This window comes from Ciona robusta, chromosome 1, assembly GCF_009617815.1.
Source record: "Ciona robusta chromosome 1, ASM961781v2".
Taxonomy (NCBI): domain Eukaryota; kingdom Metazoa; phylum Chordata; class Ascidiacea; order Phlebobranchia; family Cionidae; genus Ciona; species Ciona robusta.
The window spans coordinates 15,235,427-15,249,603 of record NC_143235.1 but is presented as its reverse complement, the minus strand read 5'-3'; the positions used below and the strand labels follow the sequence as shown (position 1 = coordinate 15,249,603).

General features: G+C 37.8%; 3 protein-coding genes across 3 annotated transcripts; 1 reads left to right on the top strand and 2 right to left on the bottom strand.

The window, feature by feature from the left end:
• The first annotated feature begins 50 nt into the window (after positions 1 to 50).
• On the top strand, positions 51 to 1,686 carry LOC149743680 (methionine aminopeptidase 1D, mitochondrial-like). The gene has a single exon (XM_089882138.1). It carries the CDS (start codon positions 493 to 495, stop codon positions 1,396 to 1,398), a length of 906 nt encoding a protein of 301 aa, XP_089738264.1. The 5' UTR covers positions 51 to 492; the 3' UTR covers positions 1,399 to 1,686.
• On the bottom strand, positions 1,680 to 7,891 carry LOC149743679 (protein Spindly-B-like). Its single transcript, XM_089882133.1, has 13 exons — positions 7,730 to 7,891; positions 7,303 to 7,424; positions 6,944 to 7,078; positions 5,856 to 5,977; positions 5,340 to 5,460; positions 4,995 to 5,084; positions 4,605 to 4,744; positions 4,049 to 4,118; positions 3,625 to 3,762; positions 3,208 to 3,305; positions 2,661 to 2,848; positions 2,217 to 2,324; positions 1,680 to 1,840 (listed from the first exon to the last, which is right to left on the bottom strand). The coding sequence occupies exons 1-13, from the start codon at positions 7,815 to 7,817 to the stop codon at positions 1,746 to 1,748; spliced, it is 1,515 nt and encodes a 504-aa protein (XP_089738259.1). The 5' UTR covers positions 7,818 to 7,891; the 3' UTR covers positions 1,680 to 1,745.
• Positions 7,892 to 10,868: 2,977 nt separating this feature from the next.
• On the bottom strand, positions 10,869 to 14,015 carry LOC149743678 (carboxypeptidase B-like). Its single transcript, XM_089882134.1, has 9 exons — positions 13,842 to 14,015; positions 13,725 to 13,791; positions 13,210 to 13,437; positions 13,057 to 13,158; positions 12,789 to 13,004; positions 12,601 to 12,694; positions 12,353 to 12,549; positions 11,996 to 12,080; positions 10,869 to 11,649 (listed from the first exon to the last, which is right to left on the bottom strand). Exons 1-9 carry the CDS (start codon positions 13,910 to 13,912, stop codon positions 11,429 to 11,431), a joined length of 1,281 nt encoding a protein of 426 aa, XP_089738260.1. The 5' UTR covers positions 13,913 to 14,015; the 3' UTR covers positions 10,869 to 11,428.
• Positions 14,016 to 14,177: the final 162 nt, after the last annotated feature.

Here is a 14,177-nt window from a genome sequence, read left to right as displayed (position 1 = left end):
CTGTTCTCTCGTCCGCCTTTTTTCTTGTAATTCTCTCGTATTATGAAATACATGGAGAGTTAGGTTTAACGTTGTTGTTGTTGTTGCAGAATGTCGATTTGTAAGTTTCGTAATTTGGCGATCTTGCATCGGTTTGGGGTTAATTGCCTGTTTAAGCTACCACCAATAGCAGCAGGACATCGTAGTTACGCTCAATTAACACCCCAGCAAACAAATAGTGGGCCAGAAGCAAAAGAAAGTTTGAAAGTTGAAGTAAAACAACGAATCACCGTGAAGGAATATTGGAAATATAACAAACTGTATTATTTCTTTACAATTTACTTTGTTATTGTGATACTTGTCTGGTGGAAGCTGCAGAAGTCTGATCTTCACGACCCAGCTAAAGGTCACCGAGGGGTCACAGGTGAAGATTTTAAAAATAAGTTCAAGAAATTGAAAAATCATTTAAAGGAAAAATTTTCATCGGAATAAAATTTAAAAATCAATTTAACTATGTTTAAAAAATATTTATTTTCGAAATTTATGTCTCGAGCAAGCCGCGCATTTTTGGGGTCAACAAAACATCGTATTGTAATGCCAGGGGACGTGACCCCTCCATTAGATGTCCCCCAACACATCAAACGACCTGATTATAAAAACCTTAAAAAGAAATTTTACCCCAAGATAAAAAGTGACAACGAAATTAAAAAAATTCGGAAATCATGTTATTTGGCTCGCGATGCCCTGAAGGTGGCAGCAGAGATAATTAAACCTGGGATTACAACGGAATATATTGATGAGGTCGTACATAACGAGATTATCAGTCAAGGGGCTTACCCCTCACCCCTGGGGTACAAAGGGTTCCCCAAATCTTGCTGCACATCCGTTAACAATGTAGCGTGCCATGGAATTCCAGATTCATCCATTCTTATGGATGGTGATGTCATAAATGTTGATGTATCTGTTTACTATGATGGTTACCATGGAGACACTTCGGATACTTTTGCTGTTGGTAAAGTTGACGAGGCTGGGTTGAAGTTGATTGAGGTGACCAAGGAGAGTTTGGAACTTGCTATAAAAAGTTGTAGACCTGGGACCACATTCAGCAGCATTGGGGACCATATTGAGGGCTTTGTTGAGAAGTATGGGTTCACTGTGTGTCGTGAATACGTTGGGCATGGAATTGGTGAGGATTTTCATGAAGCACCAGATATTCGTCATTATAGAAACCACCACGCACCCTTTTCAATGGAGGTGGGAATGGTGTTTACGATCGAGCCTATTATAATGGAGGGCAGGTGTGGTGTGTGGAAACATGGGGATGGCTGGACAGTGTTGGCCACGGATAATAAACGATCAGCACAAAGTGAGCATACGCTGTTGATCACTGATGGTGGTTGTGAGCTCTTGACATTGTAACATGCGTATTTGTGATGTTGGGAAAATTAAATATCTCTGAGAATTTCATTTCTTTTATGGTAAAAAACACTAACCTTATAATACCGATGCTTTATCTGCATACAGCAGGACATTATTAGGGAATTACGACAAAAAATCAAAAAAAAAAAAGAAGTAAATTTACGATATGTGATGTCTTGTCAGATAAAACATTGGTGTTATTTATAAGATTAATATTTTTACCAGAAAAGCTTTTTCTAATATTTCGTTGTGCTTGATATTTGACGAAATAAATCTCATAATTTATAACTTGTTGTTTTTAATAAATATTTACAAATATTTCATTTTAAAAGTTAATATAACTTGTGTTATTGTTGTTTGCATTCATCTGGGCAAACTGCTTGTTTAGGTTTTGTTTGGTCATCACTGGAATTTTTAATATGGTCATCACTGGGAGTTGAGGCTGTGAAGGAATTGTATTAAATATAAATCTCCAACATAATAGACATAATCTTAACTAAACCAAAACGCTCAACTTTTAAGGGAAGATACGGTTGTAATGTTTGTATTGAAACTAAAATTTGTATTTTATGCCACTGAGCAACATAAGTGATATAAACTGTGGTTAGTGCGCTTGTCTCTAGCTTAAATGATACAGATTAAAGGTCCAAGGATAGCATTGTAGGCATATGTGTCCTTTGTCAAGTCACTTCTCAAATCCTCATGTCTCATCATATATGGCAGATGAAACTGCCTTTAAGATCATGAATAAAAATTGGTAAAAGAGTCCAGACTTATCAATTGTATTAATTAAACATAAACGTAAACAAGAAACTAACTTATCAAATTGTTAGCTTCTTGCAAAATATTCCCATTTTCTTTTCCTATGACATCACAATCACCGATTATTTCCCGGTTTCCTTTCTTTACCGCTGACTTTACACGACCTGCAAGCAAATATATTATGTTTGTCATCACAAGTCTGCTTCTCGACCCTGGTCACCATTTGATTTGGTTGGGTCGCCTACTACAGTGGTTCACAAACCCTCTTAACTGTTACTGTAAAAAGTTAAACCATTTTATCGTATGCTTACAAAAGTTGTGTGAAATGTAGTTTCGAAAATTGGGTTGCCCTGCTATTACACACAATTTTTTTATTCAAAGCAGTTATTAAAAAAAACTCACTCTGTTACATGTGGTATCATATAAGCAAGCACGAAGTGTATGAAACACAACACCTGCGTAATATACTTTACATTTGCTCCATGCACATCAACACTCACCACCACTCCCGTGCTCCAACTTAAGCTGAGCAATCTCCAGGTTTTGCTTCACAACCTTGGCGCGTAACGTGTCACAATCGCAACGACTCCGATACAACGCTCGTTCCGCTTCACTGACTTTGTTTGTCTCGGCCATCAAGAACAACTGAGTCTCGTCTAATTCTTTCTTCGTTTCTTTTAACTCTGACCTGGGGTTGAAAAACCATGGTTCATGTACAACATTGGCTAGAGGTCACCATTGGTATGGAGGGTACGGGATTCAAGCCCCAATGCTGGTTTATTTATATTGCTGTTTTTCAATTAGGTAACTTTTAAAGAACTTGTACAGCTACATAAGAATATACAGGGATATTTGTTTAATTATTTATTTTCAAATTTTAAATGCTACAGCCCAGTCCCAGTGTTCCCTAATGAGTTATACAGAAGTTACATACGTGGTAACTTGTAAGCGGGCACGTGGTGTATGAAACAGAACACCTGTGTTATAACAACTGGCGTTGCCATTCGTTAATTAATTAGTTTCACCCACTATGACATCACAACTTACTCTTTCTTCTTAATAATCCCTTCAAGAAAACCAGCGAAGTCGGCGTCCGTGCATCCTTCCTTTAACGCTGATGTTACTTTGGTGGATTTATCAAACAACTGTGATGTAACAATGGAAGTGACATCATAATGACATCTATGCATTGTGTCATGGTATTTATTATTAACAAAAGCTGGGGTGACATTGTTAAAATACAGTTACACTCATAGTTGTCAAACATAGGAAACCTCATTGATTAATGTGGTGAATGCAATATACTTTGGCTCTGCTTGGTTGTATAGACTTTTTTATTGGAAAAACTTGGTTGGAAAACACATATAAGTCACCCATGTTTCAAAAGTGACATAGCACCCCTAACATTATGTCTATGATTGTCATTGATAGTGACATCATAATAGCAACTATGACATCACAAACCTGAACTTCCAACTTAGATATCTTGGACATCGCTTTCTCGTAATCGTTACGGGTGGTCGACAACGTAACTTCGAGTCGACGAATCCTATCTTGCTCTGCACTGCCACCACGTGTCTGCCATAACTGGGCAATCTTCGTCTAACATAGAAATAATATAATTATGATACATAACAAAGTTGATGGGCATATATACCATAATCAAAAGATACCGACCCCTTTAAATGGAAAATATTCATTACATATGTTCGGCACGATGTTACACTATAGGGTATAGGGTTAAGCTCTACTGTTGGCGTATGTGTCCTTTGACGCACAAAACGATTAATTTGCTCCAACCCAGTGGTTACTTATGGGTTGTTCAAATTGTCAACCATATTAACATTAAGGCACTTAAATTATCAGCCATACATCAATGTGAAATTACCTTTAAATGAAGAGCGTAACTGACTTGTTGATCGAATCTCTTCTTCAAACATTTTAGTTTAATTTGCGCACTGGATAAAATATGTTATTTCATTAATAAATATGTTAATTCGTTAAACCATTATAGGAGCTACACCTGGGGTGAGATAGCCAGAACAACCCTGGATTTTTAAACTGCGTTAAAATAATGTGTAAACGCCCATGTCACCTCACTGTAATACTATAAACCAGTATAATATGAATAGTAGCAACAGTTGGTTTACTATTTACGATTTACAAAAGTTCCCTCTACCCCACAACGGATTTATGTAGTGTACAAAGTTATAGGCCACCCTGCCACCCCAGGTTTGCCCCCTGAAACCTTCATAAGGTTTACATAGGCTCCACCTCAACCAAAGCCTCATATGGAATATATTAATGTTAGAAAACTATACAGAAGGACTGTCCACCTTGCCACCCCAGGTTCGGCCTCAAAGACCCATGTGTCCCACCAAACAGCCCCTAAACCCCCCCAACTACCTGACAGCCCCGCAATGACCTACGAAACCCCTCCTCACCTGATCAAATTCTTCTCAGCAATCACTCTCTTGTCCTCGACTTCTCCAAACAGGGAGTTCCCCCTTGAATTGGGGTCTGAGGCTTGGAACATGACAGCATCAAGCTCTGATTGGACGTCCCGTTTCTCTTGACGACAACGCTGGGAATTATGGGAAATTATAACATAGAAAACATAAAACCCCGTCTATGTTTAGGTGTTGCTTCTTTTGCAGAGGCAGACAATGTCAGTTTAGGTGAAATAATCTCTGAGAATATTATTTGTCTGATTTTTGTGACTGCTACCGGCCCAAGTACTGGTGTAATATTAATAAAAGTTGATCGGAGTTGCTCCTGGTTCAGATAAATAATAATACATGATATACACGTTCTAAGCAACATATAATCTTTACCTCTAGTTGATTATAATAAGTTTCTCGATCTTTTTCAACGTTTCGTTTCTGTTCGTTGAGGTCAAACAACTCTTTCTGCATCGCTGCCACCTATGGAGTGATTATAACAATCACAATCATCCTTGAAAGTTTGAAGATGTTTAAATAACCGACTACACTTTATTAGATTTTATAACAAACTCCCATGCTTTTAGAACATAATAATAGGAATAAATGTAACTCATTTATCCTCGCATGGCGGGGCAGCGACAGTCGTTATAACACGAGTTTCATCGTGACCAATATCACCAGTGAGCAATACCATGACAGTCTTTGTATAAGAATAACCCAACATTCACAATCCACCTGTAACTCATATTTTTCGTTTAAATTTTGATGTTGCATTGATTCTTTACGTAGTTTTATGATTTCTATTTTCAACTTTTCAACTTCCGTGGCGAGTTCGAGCTCCGTCGTGCATGAGTCACTGCATAGATATCATACATTATTTTACATAGAGATCATATATGTTAACATAGAAATTGTATGTCAATGTCATATATGGGTTTGCACTAGACACTTTTCTCTAGGTCAGAGGAACAGAGGTTCAAGGCTCGACGCTGCTACCATTGTGGCGTATGTGTCCTTGGGAAAGACACTTAACGGCAATTGCTCCAACCCAGTGGTCACTAATGGGCTATCAAAATTGTCAGCCATATACCTAAAAATTATTACTCGCTAAGTAACATACATACAGGATAACTTATAAGCAGGTCCAATAAGTATGAAACAGAACAACCGCGTAATAACGACAGTCGTTGCCTGTCATGCAAGGATAAATAACAACATAGACAACATATATCTAATACAGACATCAAATACTTGTGTATTTGTCTTCTTCTTGCTTCAACATCATCAAGTAATTCGTTTTGTTTGTTTATTTTATCCTCTTGTTGCCGCTGGATTAACCGGGATTCGTCCAATTCGTTTTGCAATTCTTTCATCTGTGGAATCACCACAAGAGAGGTTACTATCCACCAAGTTACCCAAACATGTTTGCTAAATATTCACATGTAAACCGTCACTATGATGTAAATTATCAAGAGAAATAGAAGGGGTTACAAAGCAGGGGCCTCAACACGAAGCCACAGTCCACTAAGTAACCTACAGTAACTTGGTCCATCATCAGTGTAAAAGAGGTTACTATATCCACCAAGTTACTGTTCGAAACATCCACTGCTTATGAGTTTAGTACCCAGACAGTAACTTGGTCCATCATCAGTGTAAACGAGGTTATTATCCACCAAGTTACTGTCCGAAACATCTGCTGATCATGAGTTTAGTATCCAGACAGTAACTTGGTCCATCATCAGTGTAAAAGAGGTTACTATCCACCAAGTTAGTGTCCGAAACATCTGCTGATCATGAGTTTAGTATCCAGACAGTAACTTGGTCCATCATCAGTGTAAAAGAGGTTACTATCCACCAAGTTACTGTCCGAAACATCTGCTGATCATGAGTTTAGTATCCAGACAGTAACTTGGTCCATCATCAGTGTAAACGAGGTTATTATCCACCAAGTTACTGTCCGAAACATCTGCTGATCATGAGTTTAGTATCCAGACAGTAACTTGGTCCATCATCAGTGTAAAAGAGGTTACTATCCACCAAGTTAGTGTCCGAAACATCTGCTGATCATGAGTTTAGTATCCAGACAGTAACTTGGTCCATCATCAGTGTAAAAGAGGTTACTATATCCACCAAGTTACTGTTCGAAACATCCACTGCTTATGAGTTTAGTATCCAGACAGTAACTTGGTCCATCATCAGTGTAAAAGAGGTTACTATCCACCAAGTTACTGTTCGAAACATCTGCTGATCATGAGTTTAGTATCCAGACAGTAATTTGGTCCATCATTAGTGTAAAAGAGGTTACTATCCACCAAGTCACAAGTCAACAAGTAACCAACCTGATGTTTAATGGCCGATATCTCAGCTCGATGCAACTTATCCAACCCCTCACACTTACGATCGACATCAATTCGCAAACTTTGTTTTTCTTCCAAAATTGAGTTTTCCAAACGTTTTTCAGATTTTTCCAAAAACTGTGGAAGTAAAAATTATTGAAATGTGTTAACTAAAACTCTAAAAAGTTTTTCAACTAAAACAAAAGTTTGAGAAATCGTTTAAATTTATTGGGAGCAGACCTTTGCTGCAAATTTGTTTGTGTACAAGCAGACTAGCAGAGTATAATATATTACAATACGAATGAGCCAAAATATATTTGGTATGGCATCACAACCAAAGTTATGACATCACACACACTTACGTCAATTCTAGATTTCAAAGAATATTTTTCTTGTTCCAGTTCCTCGTTGGTTTTTGTATATTCAATATGAAGTTGTTGAATCTCGTTTTCAAGTTGTTCATTCCGTTCAAGCAACGCTTTGCCTGTTAAATATCAAACAAATGGTTTATTGAGACGATATGGCAACTCATTCTACAAAGTTTAAAATTTAGCACAAGCCCCAAGGATTGGCAGCTTTTATTTTTGAATCGGTACCACTGGGGTCTAGTTAGTACAGTGTCCAAATTTTAGGTTGGTGGCACCAGTAGAAGGTATCGAAAATGGCCGCTAATATCTGTATTCACCTTGGTCACTATTGCACATTAAAAAACTCATTTTAACTTACTGACTTTTACGTTAATCCCATTATTAATAAACAAACAATTTCATGAATTGAACAACATCATACCTTGTACCCCAGCATTGTAAAGATCTTTATTATTTTGTTCAATCGTTTCTTTTAAACTTTCGATTTCATTCTGGAACGAATTCGCCATCTTTATTTTTAACAACAAATATTATTTTAGATTTCCCGCGAACTACAAACTATGTTCTGTGTATAGTAGGGCGACCAATGTATGGTCCCAAATGCACCGAGAGCGGTAAATATAAAGTTTTCCAACTACTTTGTGTGGGGGAGGTCTCGTTTATTTGGTTTTCACTTTTGTTCTCAAATTTTAAAAACTGGCAACTTTATCAGTAGTATGCGTTTTATTATACATTGTTGAAATTATGCGTAAGAAATTGGGATTTAAAGTATATTATGGGGTAAATAAACATATTTTTTTAACTCTTTAAATACGATGGCAAGACCAAATTAGTTAAAACAACGAGAAGAAAGGAATTAAAAGAAAAACTAAAGTCGTCAAAATACGCTGAGGGTGGAAAACTAACATTTTAAACCGTGACTGCTAAACCCACGATACAGTATAAATAAATCAGTGTGACAACTGACGTGACACTTTATTAACGGCATCATCATAAATACGATTGTTTGTTATTTATTGTTGCGAATATTAAAACAAAACACTATTGCTAATTAAAATCGTTCATCGTCGACATTTGATTGAGGACTTCTTATACAACGTCAGCAATCGGTTGAGGGACGGCGGAAATCAAGCATGAAGTGACGTGACGTAAATGACGTATTGCCGACCTTTGCCCTACAATACATATACACCAGCAGGCATCATGGCTGCATATGTATTGGCACGTCCAGCTGTGGGGCCTCATCTAAATAGAATACAATGATAGAAGAATGGGCCAACTCCGGCCTAAATCCTATTGGCGAGGCTCGCTGTCAAAGCTCGGTAATCTAAAATAGAATAAAGTTAAGATGTGACGTTACAGTTTGTATGTGACGTCATCAACGTGTTGAATCTTTCGTGGACAATGGTTCCAACTGTAAAGATTAGTTCGTCATAACCTGTTTAAAACCACGTCAACTAAGTAACTGCTGCAAACAACTCACAATAACGAAGATTAAAATAGCAGGGTGTGGTAAGATGGCACATGTAGTCAATGTATTTTCTGTCTTATTTTGTACAAAACTAAGGGAAATTAAAGAAATATATAACCGTATCCTCACGACTGTAAAGAGCGGTGTTATTTGTTAAAAACACGACCAGGAAGTATAGGATTTAGGTGATAACGTTGTCACCTGTATATAGAGTTTAAATGTGAATTACAGAGACATCTGTAAGTAGAATCTCATTTATTATGTTGTGATAAACCAGAACATGCCCATGTGTCCCCCAAGCAGGAAAGCAGCCAAATTTGCTTGATTTTGGAAGACGATAGCGAAGATGAAGTTAATTAAAACAACTTAATGCAGATGGGAATTGACAGGAAAGGGATCGTTGGAACAAAGTCCAGGGAGAAAAAAATTCCCAAAAAAAAACTTATCTGCGAAACAAATATTTCAATAATCGTATTTTAATCTTCTCTTAGTAATTGACGCGAAAGTCGTATAATAGTGACGTCATGTATATGTTTGTGATGTCATAGTTGCAACAAGTGTGTGTGTTTCTCTTTGAAATCAATATGACGTCATAATAGATGAAACTAAGACGTTTAATAGATCTTTATTGTACCGATTGTCGTGTTTTTGTTACGTCACAGAACACGTGATTTTTCTTTGTTTATAAGATTTCTATGAATACAACAAAACAATCTAAGTTTTTAAGTTTCTTACCAACAAAGGATTATGACGTCACAGCAAACATTGTATTATTACGTCACAGATGATAGTAATGGTCGCGCATCCCAGAGCGACGGTACATGTTCGGTTATTTAAGAATATGCGCCGACACTTTGGGACATTAGACCATTATGACGTCACTATCCACGCTTTGTCTGCTTATAATGAAGGGAAGTTGACCCGAGTTCGTTCACTGGATCTACATACGTCACTTCCCTTCTATCTAGAAACGCCGAGATATTGACGTCACAATCCATATTATGATGTAAAAATAAACTTGAATTCTAGAATTCTTCAGCAAACAAACTATTTTACATCACAATGCTCTCTATGACGTAACAAACCTCCCACACCTCGTTGTTCCTGAATGAAATGAAACATCGACCGCTTCTCGTTCGACGCGTGTCACGCTTCGCTGCATTTCGATGTTACGTAACTGAAAAAATTAAAGGGGACGCGATGTCGTAACGATATATCGATTCATACGTCATAAAACTAGTTCATATGATAATCAAAACTAAATTCTGAAATTAAATTTGTTTTTACAGTTACGAAAACAAAACAAAAAGCATAAAAATGCAAGAAAACAAATGTTTTTTGTTGCGTCACTTTAACTAGTTGTTACATAAGCGGTGAAGCCGAAGAAGTCGCCATTTTGGTAAAAGTTCTAAGAAAATTTGTTGTTATGCAACCATTAAATTTAAACAAATCAAAATCCTAACTTAAATATTTTAAAAAATGTGTTAAACGTCTTATTGTGTTAAATGGTTAACACTGGGTACTGTGACGTCATATTAACTTATTGTTAACATGTGGCCACGAATGACATCATGGGCATTCTGGAGTTTTCGACAGAACACGAAACATCACGAATTTAAGTTTTGTAGAAAAATGCAGAAAAAGTTGTCGATTGTTGGTTCATTGTTGGAAACAATTTGTTTTGTGATGTCATAGACTTATCAATGCCATTGGTTCGCCTAACGATTGTTTCATATGACGTCATTACAGTAGCCATTATTGATATTGCTCTATCCATGACGTCACATATGTGTTGCGTCTATCTATGGCGTCACAACATATATTAACAAAAAGTGAATGTGACGTCATAAAATGTTTCACAGGATGCAAATACAAAAGTCACGTGGTCTACATGCATTATTGATGACGAAACAGACGACATCATTAAATATTCATTGTTTCAAAACAAATTTTCGCTTTGTTACGTCATACCTGCCCTCAAAATTCAAAACTTTATTTTTTTATTCAGGTAAAGGGGTCAAGTTGTTACGGCTTAATATCAAGTTATAACTAGTTTAGTAAATTTAATATTAATTTAAGAAACACAATACACTTTCTTAAACTTTAGTTTGTGGGGAATGTTAACACGAAGAACACTCTACAAGTAGGATATTGAGGTTAGAAAACGTTTTTATGATGAATAATATAAATGTTATAATTCTTTGTTACTTCGGTTACACATCGTCAAGGTAAATCCGAAGTATCTTGAGTTTTGACATTGCCAAAATGTGTCTTTTTCCAACAGCATGCAAAGTTGTAAAAAAGACACAAAAGTTATATAAGCTAATTTGGTTTTACCTTGACGATATAGCTTGAGGAGAAATGAAATTCGGCGACTTGACAGGATATTGCGAGAAAACGACAGTCGCTGAAAACTCGCGTATGGTTCAAACATACTTACACGAAATTTAACAACTAGCATCGGTAGAATTTTAACGCAAATAAGCAACGACACTCCCAATGTTATAAACAGATTTAAACTTTTAATTAAAATATCCACAAACTGCCTTTTTCTCTTCGGGGCATTTCCATCACCTAGCGGAAACTATATTAACAAGTTAAAGTATATCGCCTCCGCTAGAGGGCGCAATAGAGTTAATTAAATTTCAGTTATTGTGACGTCATACACTCCGTGCTTCGAGTAGTTTCGTTCCTCGCAATGTGTCTTGCGACAACTTTAACTGCTTCAAAGTATTCCTCCGCTGTAGGAACTATATACCGTCGCGGAAGAATAAATCCATGTTTTCCTCGATCTCGAAGCTCGACCCCGTATGAATATTTAACACACAGCGATTGGTGCGCCCAGTCCACACTTCCACCAGCAACCTCATCTGTAAGGAATGAATACGTGTGAGTTATTTTTCCTCGCATGGTGGGGCAACAACAGTCAACACGGGTGTTATGTTTCATACACCTCGTGTCCGTTAACCAGTTACTACGTGTGTAACTGTGGGTAATAAGCAATAGGATTTTTGTATCTTGTCCAAGAATACATACAATCGCAATAGTGGCAACATCGAGCCTCGAACCCCAAACCCTCTAGTTACGAAACCCCCGCTATAACCACTGCACCATAACAACATAGAAACCTTATATACTTAAACGCATAGAAACCTTATATGCTTACTCGCATAGAAACCATATAAACTTACACGCATAGAAAACATATATACTCACAAGCAAGGTCAATCACACGGCCCTGTTTATATTCCTTTCCATGAGTTCGTTTAATCGCCGCCACTGCTTCCAATGCAACTCGCTTCTGTAAATAAACAAGAATGGGGTAAGATGGATTCCGTTAGCACATAATATCCCATATTTGTTTTAAACATTTAACAACGCTATTTTAGAGTGGTGAGAATACGGTTGTATAATTCTGAAAAAACTCTTTGTTTGCCAAATGGGACGAAAAAAGAGAATGAAAACCTGAACCATATTACCCCACTCTACTATAAACCAGAGATCCCATATGACATACATATACAACTAAATAACTCATACATATTATATAATATATAGATAATATATATTCACCAAGTCCTCGTTATCCTCACTTGATGTCGACTTGTATCCATAAGGATACAGCCAGTACTGCGCGTATGAATGAATTGAAATAAAAGCTGCCAAGTTCAAGGTAGATAAATATCTGGAAACACTGCTGGATTCGGGTTCCGAGAACGGGGAATTCCCTTGGTAAACCCCCGAACACGTGTAATCGCTCGAGATCCCAGCTATGAGCAAACAATGGTTATTGTTTAATATAGCATTATGACGTCACATACCCCCTCTATTAGGTGTGTAGAAGTTCCGATTGAGATCGACGCCTTTGCAACCGAAAGGTCCGACGTTCGTTCGAGATTTTCTCCACAATCTATCCTGTTATGACGTCATCATTCACACATATATATGACGTCGTAAATCACGAATATATATGACGTCATTAATCACGTATATACAACAGCCATTATACCTTGGTCCATGAATATATATACCCATCCACGTTCCACACTGGAAGTACGATCCAGTCGAACCTACGTAATAATGACGTCACATCCGCTTCATGTTGACGGTAGTTTCTAACCAGCTTGTGTGACAACCATAGTAGGGTGGCACCAGATATCCACTCTCTTGCGTGAATCAAACTATCCTGCCATATCACTTGTTTGTTTCCACCAGGTACTCCTATCTGTATACAAGGTGTGTTACGTCATCACACACGTCATCATGACGTCACCGACCTTCATCGCCATGATTCTCCTTCCTTCGTAAGTTGACCCGACTTGGAACAAGGAAACGAGGTCAGAGTTCACGCGAGCGAACTTCTCCATCCAACCGAGTATCTACGTCATAAATGATGACGTCATGTAACAACACGATGACGTCATAGTTACCTCATCGTATTTGTGATATTCGTTGAATCGAAACACTCGCGGGTTGCGACGATGGCGTAGTCGCCCTTTCATTGTGTCGTCACTGATAAGTCGCTGTACGTCATCAATCCATACGTCATAGGTGACGTTCATATGACGTAACAGTTGTGTGACGTGTTCTATCAACCGACCAGGTATCATAACATGATACACAGGGGAAGTGGGAAGGGGGCGACGCCATACATCGACCTGGGGTAGGTTGTGTATTATGTTGCGCAAGATGCAATGGTAATCTATTATATAGGGGTAATGTTCTACCATGAAGCACGCCATTGGACCTGGAGTTTAAGCTACAGTTGGGCCATTACATTGAAGGTAACAAATTTAATCCAATCTAGACTAATTAAGAAAATCACCCGCAAAGTTACATACGTGGTAATACGTAAGCAGGCACGAGGTGTATGAAACAGAACACCTGTGTTATAACGACTGTCGTTGTCCTGCTGTGTATAATCCCTCCCCCCCTTTATACAAACCTGTAAACTTTCGAATACGTCATCAAGCCTGACGTCATCCTGAGCTTTGACGTGCCAAACTTGATACCTGCAATAATGACGTCATAGTTAATTCTCCTACGTCACAATACAACTTACCCCGAATAATTGACTCTTTCCGCATGACTAAACACACACAGCAACAACAACAATACGCCCAACCTCACCATGGTCGATCAATACACTGGCCAGCATTGTAATTATCACAAACCTTTGATTATCACACCCCTCAATGCAATATATGACGTCACAGTGCCTTTCGCTGCACAACGATTGTTAACATCGCGGTTGAACAATCGAAATGTTTTCTACAATTCCAACATCCGGTAACCTCAAACCACCCGGTGTTCGTTCTATTTTAGTTCGTTGTGACGTAACACAGGAACCCCAGTATGGTTTATGACGTCACACTAGTGTCTCAATACTCGCTATTTG

Bases quoted from the DNA above. Each gene is read 5' to 3' on its own strand.
- LOC149743680 (XM_089882138.1), top strand. From the start codon at position 493: ATGTTTAAAAAATATTTATTTTCGAAATTTATGTCTCGAGCAAGCCGC.
- LOC149743679 (XM_089882133.1), bottom strand. From the start codon at position 7,817: ATGGCGAATTCGTTCCAGAATGAAATCGAAAGTTTAAAAGAAACGATT. The intron at 5,978-6,943 runs GTTGGTTACTTG...GTGATTCCACAG, and splicing joins TATCGGCCATTAAACATCAG to ATGAAAGAATTGCAAAACGA. The intron at 3,306-3,624 runs GTTTGTGATGTC...GTTACATCACAG, and splicing joins TATCTAAGTTGGAAGTTCAG to TTGTTTGATAAATCCACCAA.
- LOC149743678 (XM_089882134.1), bottom strand. From the start codon at position 13,912: ATGGTGAGGTTGGGCGTATTGTTGTTGTTGCTGTGTGTGTTTAGTCAT. The intron at 13,438-13,724 runs GTTTGTATAAAG...AACCTACCCCAG, and splicing joins ACGTATTCGAAAGTTTACAG to GTCGATGTATGGCGTCGCCC. The intron at 13,159-13,209 runs GTAACTATGACG...TTTATGACGTAG, and splicing joins AATATCACAAATACGATGAG to ATACTCGGTTGGATGGAGAA.